The sequence below is a fragment of the Emys orbicularis genome, chromosome 24 (genome assembly GCF_028017835.1).
Source record: "Emys orbicularis isolate rEmyOrb1 chromosome 24, rEmyOrb1.hap1, whole genome shotgun sequence".
NCBI classification, from domain to species: domain Eukaryota; kingdom Metazoa; phylum Chordata; order Testudines; family Emydidae; genus Emys; species Emys orbicularis.
Window position 1 is genome coordinate 9,811,940 of NC_088706.1, and position 14,290 is coordinate 9,826,229.

The 14,290-nt window shown below is 49.3% G+C and overlaps 1 protein-coding gene across 1 annotated transcript; it reads right to left on the reverse strand.

The window, feature by feature from the left end:
* Nucleotides 1-13,010: 13,010 nt before the first annotated feature.
* On the reverse strand, nt 13,011-14,021 carry LOC135894239 (E3 ubiquitin-protein ligase RNF167-like). Its single transcript, XM_065422303.1, has one exon. It carries the CDS (start codon nt 14,019-14,021, stop codon nt 13,011-13,013), a length of 1,011 nt encoding a protein of 336 aa, XP_065278375.1.
* Between the last annotated feature and the right edge of the window lie 269 nt (nt 14,022-14,290).

Genomic DNA, 14,290 nt, shown 5'->3' on the forward strand with positions numbered 1-14,290 from the left:
CTCTAATTACGATGCAGTGGGCTAAGAAGAACAAACAAAATCTAGCCCTCCTCCCCACCAGTGGGGGTGAAACAGAGAAGGGGGCAAAGCTGTTTAAGCCAACCTCCCTCCCCGAATAAATAAACCCTGTCTAACCGCAGAGTGCAGCTGCTTTGATCTTTTCATCTAAATCCAGAATAAAATGAAAACATGCCCAGCAAAGAGACAATCCAGACCCGCAGGCTCCTGGCCAAGCCCTCAGTTTGAGGGCTTTGAACTGTGTTACGTGGCTGCTGGTGGGAGGGAATTCCTCTGGTCAGAATAATCTCTCCCACCTCATCCCAGCTGCTGGCTTTCAGAACCTGGCAAGGTTTAATAGAGCCAGGCTGCCAGCATCCCGAACTATGGGGGAGGTTGGGCCTCAAGCTCTGCTTGCAGCTCTGGTCCAGCTATGGGATGCACCTGACGGGGGCTTCTTATTGTTTCTTGTGCAGGATCCGGGATGCCCTGCTGGGCCGTTCTCCTACCTGCCCCACAGGTGCAGAAGTTCTGGCTGTTGCTGGTGGAGTTTCTGATTCCCCAGGGACTAGCCCTGCTCCTGGAGGTTCATTTTCCCTTGGCCCACCTGGCTGGCTGGGGTCTGCTGAGGGGCCGTCTCTCTGAAAAAGTGCTCTGCAAATGTAGCCCCCTGTTCAGTGTTTGTTATGTATCCCCTGCTAGTAGTGACGGGGTGTTACAGAGTGTGGGGGAGTTTGGGCCCTGCACCCCCCACTTCCTGCGATTCACCTGACTCTCAGCCAGCCAGTAAAATGGAGGGTTTATTAGACGACAGGAACACAGTCCCAAACAGAGCTTGTACGTACAACCAGGACCCCTCAGTCAGGTCCCTTGGGGGGAGGGGGAGGCGCAGGGAGCTTAGACCCCAGCCTTGGGGTTTCCTCCGTTCCCCCAGACCACTCCAAACTGAAAACCCCCTCCAACAGTCTCACCCAGCCTTCCCTCGGCTCCTCCTCCAGCCTTTGTCCAGTTTCCCGGGCAGAAGGTATCACCTGGCCCCATCCCCCTCCCGGCTCAGGTATCATCACTCAAGTAATGTCACCCCCTGCTCTCCCATCCCCCATGCAGACAGTCCCAGTAAAACTAAACGACATTCCCAGGTCAGTCCGCCCCGCTCTCTACGGCGTCACACTGGGCCACAGCAGGTCAGGGTCTACAGCTGCTTCCCACTCACGGAGTTGCTCCTTTGGCTCATCCTTTTAGTGCAGGGGTTGAATTCCCAGTGACAATCCGTGATGGCAGCCATGGTGCATATAACTATTTAACAATAACAGTAGCTGGGACTCCACTTCGTACACCAAGCAGGGTTACCTTAATCCCTGCCCTGCATCCAACAGGTGCTACGTGAATCTGAGTCCTAACCTTTTACATACACACATACACAGAGAGACTATGCATTAAACTGGGGACATTCCAGCTGCAAAGTACCTGTTCAGCTCCGCCAGTGGTGGGAGCTCCCGCCAAAGTACCAAAGTCAATTACCTCCAGGGCTGGACGGCACAGTGGCAAAACACCAATGACCAAATGGAGGCCTACCTGGGCCAGCGTTCCCACTGCGAGAGTTGAGCTGCTAGTAGCAACCATGGGAAGATTTTGTCAAAGAAGCATAATGCTGATGTAGCTCTCAAAATAATCGGCCTCCATGGTGTTTGCTCCACTCTAGGTCATTAGTTATCATTTAGCCTTGCTCTACAAGCGTAATCTTTCCCAGAAGACACTCCTACTTGCTTCTTAATCATTTTTGGGGCTCTTTCCTCAACTCCTTCCACTTTGTTTACATTGTTCTGGTAGGGAGCTGTCCAGAATAAAACACAGCATCCCGGTTGCTTCTCTCTTGGCTTAGTCCACTGTAGATTCCCTATCATTACACAATGCTTCCCCAAGCTGGGAGAAGGAAAGGCACTTTGGATCCAATTCTGCAACAGTCAGGAGAGCCTGGTTACAACCCAATTCCAGTTAGCCCATTGAGGGGGACTGTGGTTAAGTTTCCATGTACACTACATGTAGGAGCTGTGCAACATGGTCAGGACAGCCGTTTCACAGAAGTTGCAATTGTGTCTCCAACTACCCTACAAAAATAACTAGAATTGGAGTTAAAACTGGCACCGGAGGGAAAGGTAATTTATTTTCCTATTTTGTTTTTTTCCCCTGATTAAAAATATTGACAAATTTGATCTGAATTTGAAAAATTACAACCGGCTCTGAAGATAATGATGTTGAAATAGGACAGTGCAGCCAGTCAGTGTCGTAATTTGTTTTGGTTTTGCCAGTGAGGACAGAATAAACCAGACGCTACCCTGTTTATAATCAAATTGGAGAACCATGCTTTAATCCTGGGAGCTAGCTAGGGTGAAATGCTGGCTCCAGTTAAGTCAATGGGAGTTTCACTACTGACTCCAGTGTGGTCAGGATGTCACCACTAGTGCAGAAGCTGTGTCGAAAATGGAGCATTTTTGCACGTTAAGTACCATTCTCAGCCCTGTCCCATGCTGAGTGTCTGCGGGCAGGTCTAGAGGCACCTGTGTACTTTTTCTGCTTGCCTTGCTGCCAGTAAATCTGTTACATTTGTTCTAAGTTGAGACTGTCGGGAGTTTTTAGGGGGGAAAAGTTTATTTGGGCAAAACATGCCGATTTCTCGAAACGGAAACGTTTTGCTTTTGACCAAAATTTTGTCAGGAAGGTTTTTCAGGTCCAGGAGCAGATTTCTGCAGGGAGCAGGGCCGGCTCCAGGCACCAGCTCAGCAAGCAGGTGCTTGGGGCAGCCAAGGGGAAAGGGCGGCACGTCGGGCTCTTCGGTGGCAATTCGGCAGCGGGTCCCTCGGTCCCTCTCGGAGGGAAGGACCTGCCGCCGAATTGCCGCCGAAGAAGAAAGCGGCGCGGTGGAGCTGCCGCCAATCGCGATCGCGGCTTTTTTTTTTCTTTTTCCCCCCGCTGCTTGGGGCGGCAAAAACCCTGGAGCCGGCCCTGGCAGGGAGGCCCCAGAACAGTAAATAGCCCGGTGGGGAGGGCACTTCAGTGGACATTCGGGGACCCCTCTTTAAGTCCCTGCTCTGCCTAATTTGGAGCAGCAACCTGAGCCTGTGTTTCCCATCTCCCAGGTGAGGGCCTTAACCACGGAGGTTTTGGCTGTTCTAGGATCTCAGTCTCATGGTTTGTCATGAAAAATTTCTAAAGGTCGAGATTTTCGTTCCGATGTGGAATGAAAACAAAGATGGAAACTTTGAAAGTTTTTGTGAGATGGAATTCTTGTTTTCCAGCCAGCTCTAGGTCTATGCACAGGCTGGCTTTTGATGTCCTAGTGCGGGAATGATCTAGTTTGTACCTTACAACGAATACGTCTGCCATTGTCCCACAATGCATGGGTCACGGGGATCAACACAACTGAAATAAGATTGCTGGTGCGGGTGCCACAAACCAACAATGCATGCGCCAGGGCTATCTTGATTACACAGGGTGCAATTCTCCAGTGGAGAGGAGGCTACATGGGCCCAGATGCCTTCTGGTGTTGGGGGAAATATCAGCCAGAGTGTACCACTTCCCTGGCTTTACTCCTGATAACTCCCCGCCTTTCTGCCCCTGCTTAAAGGTTAGTGAGCATCAGACTCCAGCAAGGGGTGTCTCTTCATTAGAACTCAATGAGGCTCTCCCAGCCAAGGCATAGGGGTGAGGGGATTGTGGGAAGAATTCTGGCAAGCGAGAGTGTTAATTAAACAAACGCTCACCGGTGTATCAGGTGCTTTTATGTGAAACAGCCTAGCAGAAGGTTGTGTTTCTACATTAACTGTGTCTTGTTATTACTGTAATAAGTGGGAGCTGCAGAGATGGAGGGAGAAGGGCAGGTACAGCTGCCGTGCAGGTTAATGACAGAAGAAGAGCTTAGCTAAGCAGGCTTTATAGCAGACTGAATGAATAGGACAGGGGGCTTGGTCTGATTCTGGCTACTCCATTGGATCACTGTGTGTGGCTTTGGGTCAGTCACTCAAATACTCTGAGCCTCAGTTCACCCAGCTGTGAAATGGGGGTAGATAATACTCCCCTCTCAGGGGTACTCTGAGGAATAGTTAATGTGCATAAGGCACTTTGAAGTCGTAAAGCACTATGTGAGTGCTAGGTATTATTACCACCATGAACTGGGTAGTGTGTAAGTGGCACCACTGCTCTCTGCTGGACAGAACCAGAACTAATCTACTGTGTCTCATAATCCCCATACTTCTTGCTGAATAGAGATTCTCCTTTAGTTCAATTGGCTTATGGAGCACAGGGAATCTGAGTTCTGTCCCTGCTGCTCTTGTGGAGTTCTGAAAGGCCACAGCAAGCAGCATAGTGACACGTGTGAAGTTCTAAGTTTGTCACAGGATTGATAACATGAATGTAGAAAAATACTGCACCCAGTAAAAAATGTGGCAGGGTTAGAAGAAGACACTGGCAGACACAAGAACCAAATCTGGCTTGCTTACTTTAACATGTTAACTGTGTTATTTAACTCTGAAAAGACAAGGGGGGGAAGGGAGTTTGAATGAAATGTGCAATAGAAAATACAGCTGGATTGTGAGAGACAACCACAGATGCAAAACACGGGGAGGGCGGATGGGATGAGACAGACTGAAAGAGCAGGCTAGATCAGAGGAGATTGAACCTTGTTGGCAGAGAACTCAGAAAAGCACAAATGTATCACCTTTGCATGGATTCTGAAGTCTTGTAGAAGAACGGCTTTGCTCCATGAGGAGGAGAGGGAGAAGGCGTGAGACATTGTTTTTTGTATGATGGTAGCCCCAGCTGAGATTAGGACCGCGTTGTGCTAGGTGCTGTACATAGATACAGTGAAGGTCCCCACCCCAAAGAGCCTGCAGTCTAAACAGACAAGAGCACAAACTGTGAGACAAAGGAAAGATTTGCTCTATCCATTTTACATATGGGGAACAGAGACACAGAGATTAAATGACTTGCCCAAGGTCACACAGAGCCAGAAACTAAACGCACATCTTCAAAGTCCCAGTCCAATGCATTAACTATTAGGACACCCTCTTTTTCATAGGACAGAATCCTTGGTTACATGGCTGTAAATCCAGAGGAAACCTGACAGAAGTTGGTGGGAGTTGAGTGCGCTCAGCATCTTTGAAAATCAGGCCCTCGGTGTCTTAAGTTTGAAAATATTACACTTTAACCTCTTGGCTGCCTCAGTTTTTCCACCTGGAAAATGGGGATGATATTTACTTGGTTCAGAGCTGCTCAGATTTAATTTGCTTGTACAAAGGCTTCAAGATCCTCAGGTGGAAAGAGCTTGCTTAGGACGACTGAGTGCTAAAGGCCTGAGCCAAACCCCCGTGATAGTCTTTCCATTGACGTCAATGAACTTTGGATCAGGCCCTGCGTTTCTAGGAATAAAAGTCAGTATTGTCCCTACTTATTGCTAGGACGAAGCGGGAAGCATTTCCCTTTTCACGAGGATCTTGGAATCGATGTGACACGTTTTTCTTAAATTCTGTGCACCCCCTCCTCCCGTTTTTCACACAGGGAGCATTAAAGTCGCTTTGAGAGTGCCCAGCGCCGAACAGGCATGGAGAAGGCAGCTCCTGCACCCGCTAACGAGGGCAGGCTGCTGTTTCAAAGCTCCGAACCCCTGGCCAGGCGAGAGGGTTTCCCACACCATTCAGAGCTGTGGCGGCTGCACCCTGGGGCCATTAGCTCAGTGGAAAATATCTGCAGGCCACTGCGTTCCTTTTGTGTGTCAGTCTGATTTGGGGCAGGCTGTAGCTGTGCCCTGAAAACAGCAGGAGCAGGGACAAAGGTGGGCCAAGCCATGATGGCTCAAAGCCATGGGAAAGCTGTGGAGCTGATCCCTTGGGGGCCCCAGCAGTCCCTCTGCCAGCTGCAGCATGAACTGTACTGCGCGCTGCCGCTGCTGACAGAAGTGATGCACAAAGGACTGGCCATTAAAGGACAGACTCCCGGCCTGGGAGACTGAACGAAGGGTCAGTCCCTGTCCAGGACTGTGGACTCCAAGCTGCAGTGTCCCTCGCAGGCAGGGCCGCCGAGAGCGGGTTTGGACCCCGGTGAAAAATTTTTTTCAGGCCCCCCAGCAAGGGCGTGCCGGCTAAACAGAGCCGACGAGGGGAGGGGGAAGCTGGGGAAGCCGGGCCCCCTTCCGGACTGCCGGGCCCCGGTAATTTGTACCGGCTTCCCCCCCCTCTCGTCGGCCCTGCTCGCAGGAGGGAAGAGACAGGGCTCGGCTGTATTTCATGCGAATGGGATTTATTCCAGAGGCTGCCTGTTGGATGCAGACAAATCCTGGGGGGTCTCTCTGGCTCTTTAGCCCCCCAACCTGTGCTGCCTGGGGTCACCACACAGGGTGTCCCTAAATCCTGGCCTGGATTTTGCCATGGTAGGAGGCCCTGCTGAATATGGCCTGGATATGTTGCTGGCTACTCAAGCCTGCCTGAGGCGGTCTAGGTCAAAATTCTATGTGGATCCCCCTTTTTGCTCTGCTGTGGCCGCCGAGCTGTGCTGTCGCCCTGATGTTCTGGGGTCCCCTCGAGGAGTGCTCTTTGTGCATTGTACTGGCCGCCTCCCCGATGACCGAGCTGTTGGTGGCACCCGGGCTCGGGGATGAAAATAAATTCACTTGACTTTGAAGAAGTCGCTCTTGCCTTTTTTGGAGTGAGACAAATGCTCAGCTGTCCCCCGGGGGCAGGGGCAGGAAATCGGTGGGGTCAGGGCTGGGGATATCCCCCTCGCCTGTGCTGGGGTTTTTTTGGTGGCCGGGAAGCAGCATCAGGATAGCAAGTCCCACCCCAAGGGACTTGGTACTACCGCCCCCAGGGCACTGATGTAACTGATGCATAAACCCACAGCACTGGATCTCGGTCTGCCCAGCTGCCTAAGGAAACTTCCCCTTGCATCCTGTCTCTTCTGCTGCCGGCCAGATGGCTCCAGAACCCCAGAGGGGGGAATGATGTCACAGGCCCTGGTAATGACCCAGCAGTGCTGTGATCTCCCCTCTTCCTCCCCCCCCCCCACCCCCAATGTACTGCTGGGAATGTTCTCGAGCCCATTTCATTCACAAAGTGGATGTACCTGCCTCTGCTTGTAAGCGTCTGATTAAATGCAGGAGGTGCCCGCTGCCTGACCCTGGGAGGACGCCAGCCCAATGGAGATAAAAGGCTTTTCAGAGGATGGATTCGAGGTTGGTTTTGAACTCTTTCCCGGTACCTGGGAAAGGAGGGTTCTCTTATCTATGACTGCTCTGGAGGCCTGGCAAGCTGAGCGGGACTGCAAGCGGAATGGATGCCGGAGGGGAAGAGAGAGTCCAAGATTGTTCTGGCCAGCCCAGCACGCCACGTACTTTACCTAATGAGATTCCCCTACCCCAGCGGATTCTGAAAGGCAGAGCTGCGGGGGAAGCCTGCAGGAAGAGAGCTCAGGGCTGCCAATAGGGGTGGGTTGCATGGGCTGCTGTCGTCTCTCCACCAGCTGGGACAGTTTCTGCCTCTTGTAAGATGCCCCCTCCTCACACGTTTAGGGAACAGCCGCAAAAGGCACCAGAGTGTCTAGCGCCAGCCGTGGCAAAGAGCCTCCGTGATGCATTTTTAAAATTGAGGGCTTTTCCCCCGGGGGGCGGGCCAGTCCCAAAGCCTGTTGGGAACTTAAAACAGAATCATGTCATTTCACCTGGAACTACTGCAGGGATGCACCAGGATCCCACTGTCCAGAGGGCAGAGGGAAATCTTCTGCGATACACCACTTGTCTTCACTTTCAAGGCCCTCCCAGGCCTATCCCCCCTACCCATCATCAGTCCAGATGTTGACTCCTGCCTCTGATCCGCCCAGGATGCAGCCTCCATCAACCATTTGTTACATTTTCAAACAAGCACCTTCGTGCTTTCCCTCTGCTTCCCTTCCCCCCCATGCCCCCGGCCTCCCCCAAAGCATGGGAAGAGCTCCCAGTCAGCATCCACAAAGCCACATTGTCCTCCTGGAAATCCCTTCTTAAAACTCTCCTTTGCTGTGATGCCTCAAAAAAAAATTGACAATGGTTAGCTGAGATCGCTGGCCATCCACCTGACTGATATGGCCCCCTTGTTTCCTTGTGCTCCTTGCCTGTCTGTTGTCTCTTGTCTTAGACTGTAAGCTCTTTGGGGGCAGGGACTGTCTTTTTCTTCTGTATTTGTACAGCACCCAGCACAGTGAGGTTCTGGGCCATGGTATTGGATGGGGCTCCTAGGTGTTACCATAATACACCTAATAAATAATAACAATGCTGTAACTTCTTGGTCTTAAGAATGCTGATCAACCTAACTTGTCCAGGTACTAGATGCACTGTATATCCATTGTTAGTGGTGGATTAGAAAAATTCTGTTGGCTCAAGTTCTGTGTTGGTTTCTAGCCCTCTTATCCAGGGAGGAAATGCCCTCATGTTTCAGGACATAGGCCAAACGCTAAGTAATGGGGTTAGGAAGACAGTTTCTGGATTGTTCCATAATTGTCCATGGTGGGGTTTCTTGCCTCAGTTAGCACTGGCTACGGCTGGAGGCAAGTTGCTGGAGTGGTTAGATCATTGAGCTGATCTGGTACGGAGGATCTTGAATGGGAAAAGAGTAGTCCCGACTGTGGAGGTTTGAGGATGACATTTGAAGAGGGGGGAGCCCTGCGGCTGAGAAAATGAAGGCGCTAAAATATTAACATGTCCCAGAAAGCTAAACAATGGAACTTGGAATCGCCTTTTTTTTTCTCTCTCAGCGCAAGGAGGAGACAGCTGGAATGCTGGGGAATGTAATAACCGATTACCTGGCTAGCAGCTGGGTGAATGCTCTCATCCCACGCTGTTTGTGTTCACGCGCTCCTGTCATCTGCTTACGAGAGCTAATGGAGATGAAATGACCTGAGACCGGATTTCCAGGTGTGGATCTGTTTTGCCAAGTGTAGTTCTTAACACCCTATCAAGGGGCTAGAAAAGGAAAGTGCTGGAGCCCAGTCCCTCCATCGAAGTCAATGGAATTACAGCCAGGTCCTTGGGAAAGCAGGAAACAGTTAGTTTGACCTCATGTAGCAAAGGAACATGCCATCATCAAGGCATCAGGAATCCTGCCCCTTGGAGAGGCATGAAAAATGCATGGCTTTTGTCTGAGAATGAAATTTCTCTGACACTGCCTGTGACTGATTGTTTTGCAGTGCCTGTGCTGTGGGCTGCAAGGACCTTGGGCGGGGGGCGCGGGGTGTGTGTGTGTGTGTGATGGCATTTTGCCTTTCAGTCCTTTTAAAGACTTGAATAAATGTTTACACAATGACACTCCTTAGGCACGGCGCACCTGCTCTAATTAAAAGCAATTTGTTTCCTGGAGCTCTTATTATTCCTGCCATGGGAGCCCCTGTTGCTTTCTGAAAGGCAAGGCTCCAACTAATCTCCGTCCAATTCTGCCCGCACACTGCTCCTGCTTTTCCAGCAAAAGCCCCCAGGACAGGACTGTAAATAATCTTTAAGGCCACGTTGGAAGGGCTGCTAGGAAGGTTGAGTAAAATATTTGGGCTATAAACCTCCTCCGGAAGGGAGGGAAGGCTAAAAGGAATAGCTTGTCACTAACGTTTCCTTGTGATCATGTCTCTTTCCACGGAGAATCCCTGAAAGTTTAAGAAATATTTGATCTGGGGGAAAAAAAATCCCTTTGAAGAGGAAACCAATGAATTCTGCCCACGGTCTGTGCAAGCGTTTACTAGGGGAGAAGGTTATGGAGCTGTGTATTAGCCTCCTCCCCTTCATATTTAAAGACAGCAGGTGGGCTCAGTATTGGTTTGAGTGGGAGCAAACTTTAGGGCAGTGTGCCAGCATAGGGTGGAAGCGAAGGGGGTTTTGGCAACTCCCAATGCTCCTCCTCCTATAAAAGGCGGAATACCACCTGCACAGGGGTGGACCATTCTCAACGCCCACTGGGGCCGAGGTCACCGTTCGCTTGTGAGGTCACGTAGCCTAGTGCGGCATGGATGCAAAACACTACCATTCTGAGTGGTTAGCATTTTCCACTCATTTTGATTCTGCAAGGCTGAAGGGAAAGATGTACTGAGCTCATTGACTTCAGCAAGAATGGAGGAGAGCCAGGGAGCGACCAGATTTTCCATTTCGTGGCGAATTCTGCCCTTCCAAAAAATTTTCCAGTCTGAAACAGAATGAATACAAACAAGCAAATGAAAAAGAAAGTTCTCTGAAAGAAATTTTGTTTCGGGTCGATCAAAATATTTCCTTTTGATTTTGACCTTTAAAAACGTTTAAAAACATTTTTATTCAAAAAGAAACCCAATGAATTTGGTTTTGAAAAGTCATTTCAAAAAATGAAACATCAAAATGTTCCATTCTGAAAAAGTCAAAACCGGATGATGTTTCAACATGATCAAAGCACTTTGAGCGTTTTTTTAAAAAATGAAACCTCATCAAAATTGATACCTTTTTCAAAACATGTAGATGAAAATGGTATTTTTTGTTGAAGAACCAATTGGACAAAAATGTTTTGACCAGCTCAAGAGTTGAGGGTGCTTAGCAACCGGCAGGAGGCATTCAGCGCCTTCCAAGACCAGCCCCAGTCACTCAATACTACTTGCAACCTAGCTTTTGGGGTTGACTATCATCTCGGTACAGCTTGGTCCCTCCAGGTCAGGCATAGCATGGTGAAAAGGCTCAACACTGAATGGATATGAAGCTTGAATTCTCTGTCCATAGTAAGAAGCAGCTCAAAGTTGGAAATTCTTGAGGCGGTACCGTAAGAAGCCAAGAATCAGATGAGCACGGGGGCTTAATGGAAAGAAAATCAGTGCATTGGTGAAGCAAATGTGGGAAAGTTCAGCTGCTTGGAATGGTGTGAGGCAAGGGACAGCTGCCTGCAAACTAACACATTATTTAGAAGGCAATGTTCATAAAAAAGGTCAGGTTTTGTACAGGCTTTTATATATGTTTCATTGACCAAAGCCAAAGCATCTCTTCTTCTAATTAAATGCATGTCATTCAGCCAGCACGACTGCTGTGACGGATGCTGGCAATTAAATCAACAGTGTGTCTCCTTTTTATATTCATCCTTTCGCTCTGCAACTCTTATCGGAGCCGAAGCAGTGAGTACTTAAGGTCATTTTTGCTTTGGGAGACATTCAAAGCAGAACAAAGCCTGAGCTAATAGTTAAAAGGTTTTTCAAATTTGATGGGGAAAATGATTGGAGTCCCTCCCATTCAGACCTGAAGTCTTCTAGAGTGGCCCTCAGTGGAGAATTCCAATCTTCCTTCAAGTGATTTTCTTTCCCTTAATCAAGATCTTCATCTTGTGCCTTCCAACAAGATTTGCAACCTGCCTCAAATCTCCCCATTCCATTCTACGGAATGACCTTCAATTTAGATCCTCAGACTGTCCCCGTTACGTGTCTAGAAGGAAGTCGTTCTCCTTCAATCCCATCATGGAGACGGGCTGAAATTAGCAGGACGTTGTCAAGATGGCTGTCTAATTTGTTTTGATTAAGCCAAATTGTGCTGCAGCAGCAATTTTTTAGTGTATTAAGGACAAACCCTCTGAGGGATAAATTTTACTGCAGAAGGTGGAAGGTTGATCTTGTAAGATCTTTGAGGGAAAAAATATATAATGGAAGCAGAAAGATGATGAAGCTTAATATTTAAAGAGGTATATTACATGCAGCATTTGCACAGTGGGAATTCAAAGCATGTTGATAATTCCCTTTAAACAAGACCTGTGCCTGCTAATGGTGAGCTGGCTTGATAACGCATTGGGTCGGCCTGTCTATCCATGTAAACGTTCTGTTGAAGGATGGTAACATAGCTACGTATCAAAATCAAGCAGGACTCCAGTTAATCAGGGCAGTCAGGCCAACTGGGTTGGCTTTTCCCCACGCTTGTGGTATGTAGACAGAGATAGAGACAAGTTAAATACAAAAGATGCGTAGATCCTGGTTCTCAGATGGTGGAAACCAAGATAACTCCAATAAAGTCTATGGAGCCACACTGATTTACAAGAGCAGAAAATTTGGGTCAGCAGAGGAATAAAAGGAAGAATGATTGAGAAAGAAGCATAGTGAGAGACAGATAAACAGGGAACCTTGGGCATGCACTTCCCGTCTCTGTGCCTCTGTTTCCCCACATCTAAAATGGGGATAATGACACTGAACTTCCTAGGTAAAGTCCTTTGAGATCTATGGTTGAAAAGCACCCTAGTAATTGTAATTGTTATTACCATCAGAGTGCAAAGCATACGTGATATTAATAATAAACATTTTGATTATTATTATTAATTATTATTATTATTATCATCCTTGTTGTTTGTTGTTAGTAGATTTTTGGTCCATTTAAGGAGCTGCAGTAGGAGACGGTGAGGGCCATCTAAACAGAGATGTTCACAGGAATGGGTTGATTTCTGATTCATTTTATTTCCCCCCAACCTAATGAGTTTTTACATCTTCCAGCTGATCTCATGTAACCAAACCCAAACTGGTGCTAGACGTTACCCAGAAAAATCTGTGTGGAATAAACCATCTGCAGAGTATGAGGCATGTGCGGAAAGACAGTTGTTAGGGAGAACTTGAGGAAAAGCAGAGGATCTGGTGGTGGCTTCAAGCCACTCTTCCTCATGGTTTGACAGCGGATATTGCAGGCCACTGCTGGATGTTCTGGTAGCTAGACCTGGTGTGACTCCAGTTGACTTCAGCAGAGTCTCACCTCCCTAAAACCAGCTTGGATTCAACCTGCTGCCCAAGATAAGCAGAGCAAAGAACGTGCATTTGGTGTTCCACTGCTCATCACTGTCTGCCTCCTCTACTCTTCCCTTTCCATGTCTTTCTGGGTCCATGCTGAGCTAAAATGATTCCCAATAAACTTTGGCCAGAGGTAGAATGGACAGGGAGGATGGAAGGGGAAGCTAAGAGTATGGGGGAGTCTGGGTTTGGCACAACTATGTTAGTCAGATTTTGGTTTGGCCGTCCCAGGAGTGGCTCCATTACTGCCCCTCCCTGTTGTGCCCATCTTCCTCATCCCTCTCCTCCTCTATACATCCCTCTATGTCCAAGTCAGGGCTTTCTGCTGCCACCGTCACCCTCTGCATGCAGAGAGGGCAGGTCTTATTCCTGGTCTGGGTTAAGAGCCACAGGTCTATGCATTTGCCATGATAGGCATGGGAGCAAGATAGGATCTTCAGCATGTCTCCCTTTTCATACATCTCCAGGCAGATGGCACATTCGGTGTACATGGCGCCTCTCTTAAACGTGCTGGTGGAGGATTCCTTCCCCTGCTCCTCTCTTAGTGGGTTTCTCCTCTTCCTCCAGATGTGGTACCCTATTGTGTCTTTCACAATGAGCAGGATGCCTGTCACTATGGCAACCAGGAAGCTAATTGCCCTGCAGACTGGAAGAATTGGGACATGGGAGCAGTGTCCCAGCAGCTGGAGCCGGCACCTGCAAGCACGCGGGCAGGAGTTCCCAGCATCCTCCTCCCAGGCGAAGTGATAGCATTCAGGGACCAGGATGACGTGAGCTCCTTCATCAGAGCGGCAAACCTTTCTCAAGAGCTTGGAGGTTGCTTCCCCAGTGAAGACAGAAAGTATCTCGATCCACTGCTGAATCTCTTCCATGCCAATCGCCATATCCACAAGGGCTTGTGAGTTCACGTTGTGCACGATGGCGGCTCGGTATCCGGCTTGCTGAGCGTGTTGGACCTTGGCACCGAAAGTGCAGTCGTAGCTACGGATGAGCACGATGAAGGCTGCGGAGGAGTTGTGGGGCGCCGGCGGGCTTTCGATAGGGTGACAGGCGTTTGCAGGCATCGCCTCGATCAGATAACCTGTCAGTCCCTTGCCGGGGAGCAGAGGCCCAAAGAGTGCAGGGAGGGCACTGAAATCTTGGCTGGTGGAGTTACGGTTGTAAATTGCCCGGATAAAGGCTTTGCCGTTGGGCACCAGGAAGAGCAGGAATACAGTGGCCATGCGAAAAGGAGACTGGGGCAGTGGCCGCATGCTGGCAGCTAGTGGAGAACTCTCTGCACCGGTGCTGGCCTGGGTCTTGTCTAAGAGAAAGCTCTGGCTTCGGAGGCCTTTATGGGAAACAGTGGACTGAAGGTGACTACTGGATCTTCCATGTGTCAGAACAGACTGGAGCCTTCCTGCCAGGCAGTGATAGCAGCAGGACTTGACAAGATGTAGTGGGTGTTGGGTTATACCCAAGCCTTCAAGCTTCTGGTTGCAGCTTCCTTCGCTTGTCAAGCTGGTCTGTTTGCTCCCAACTG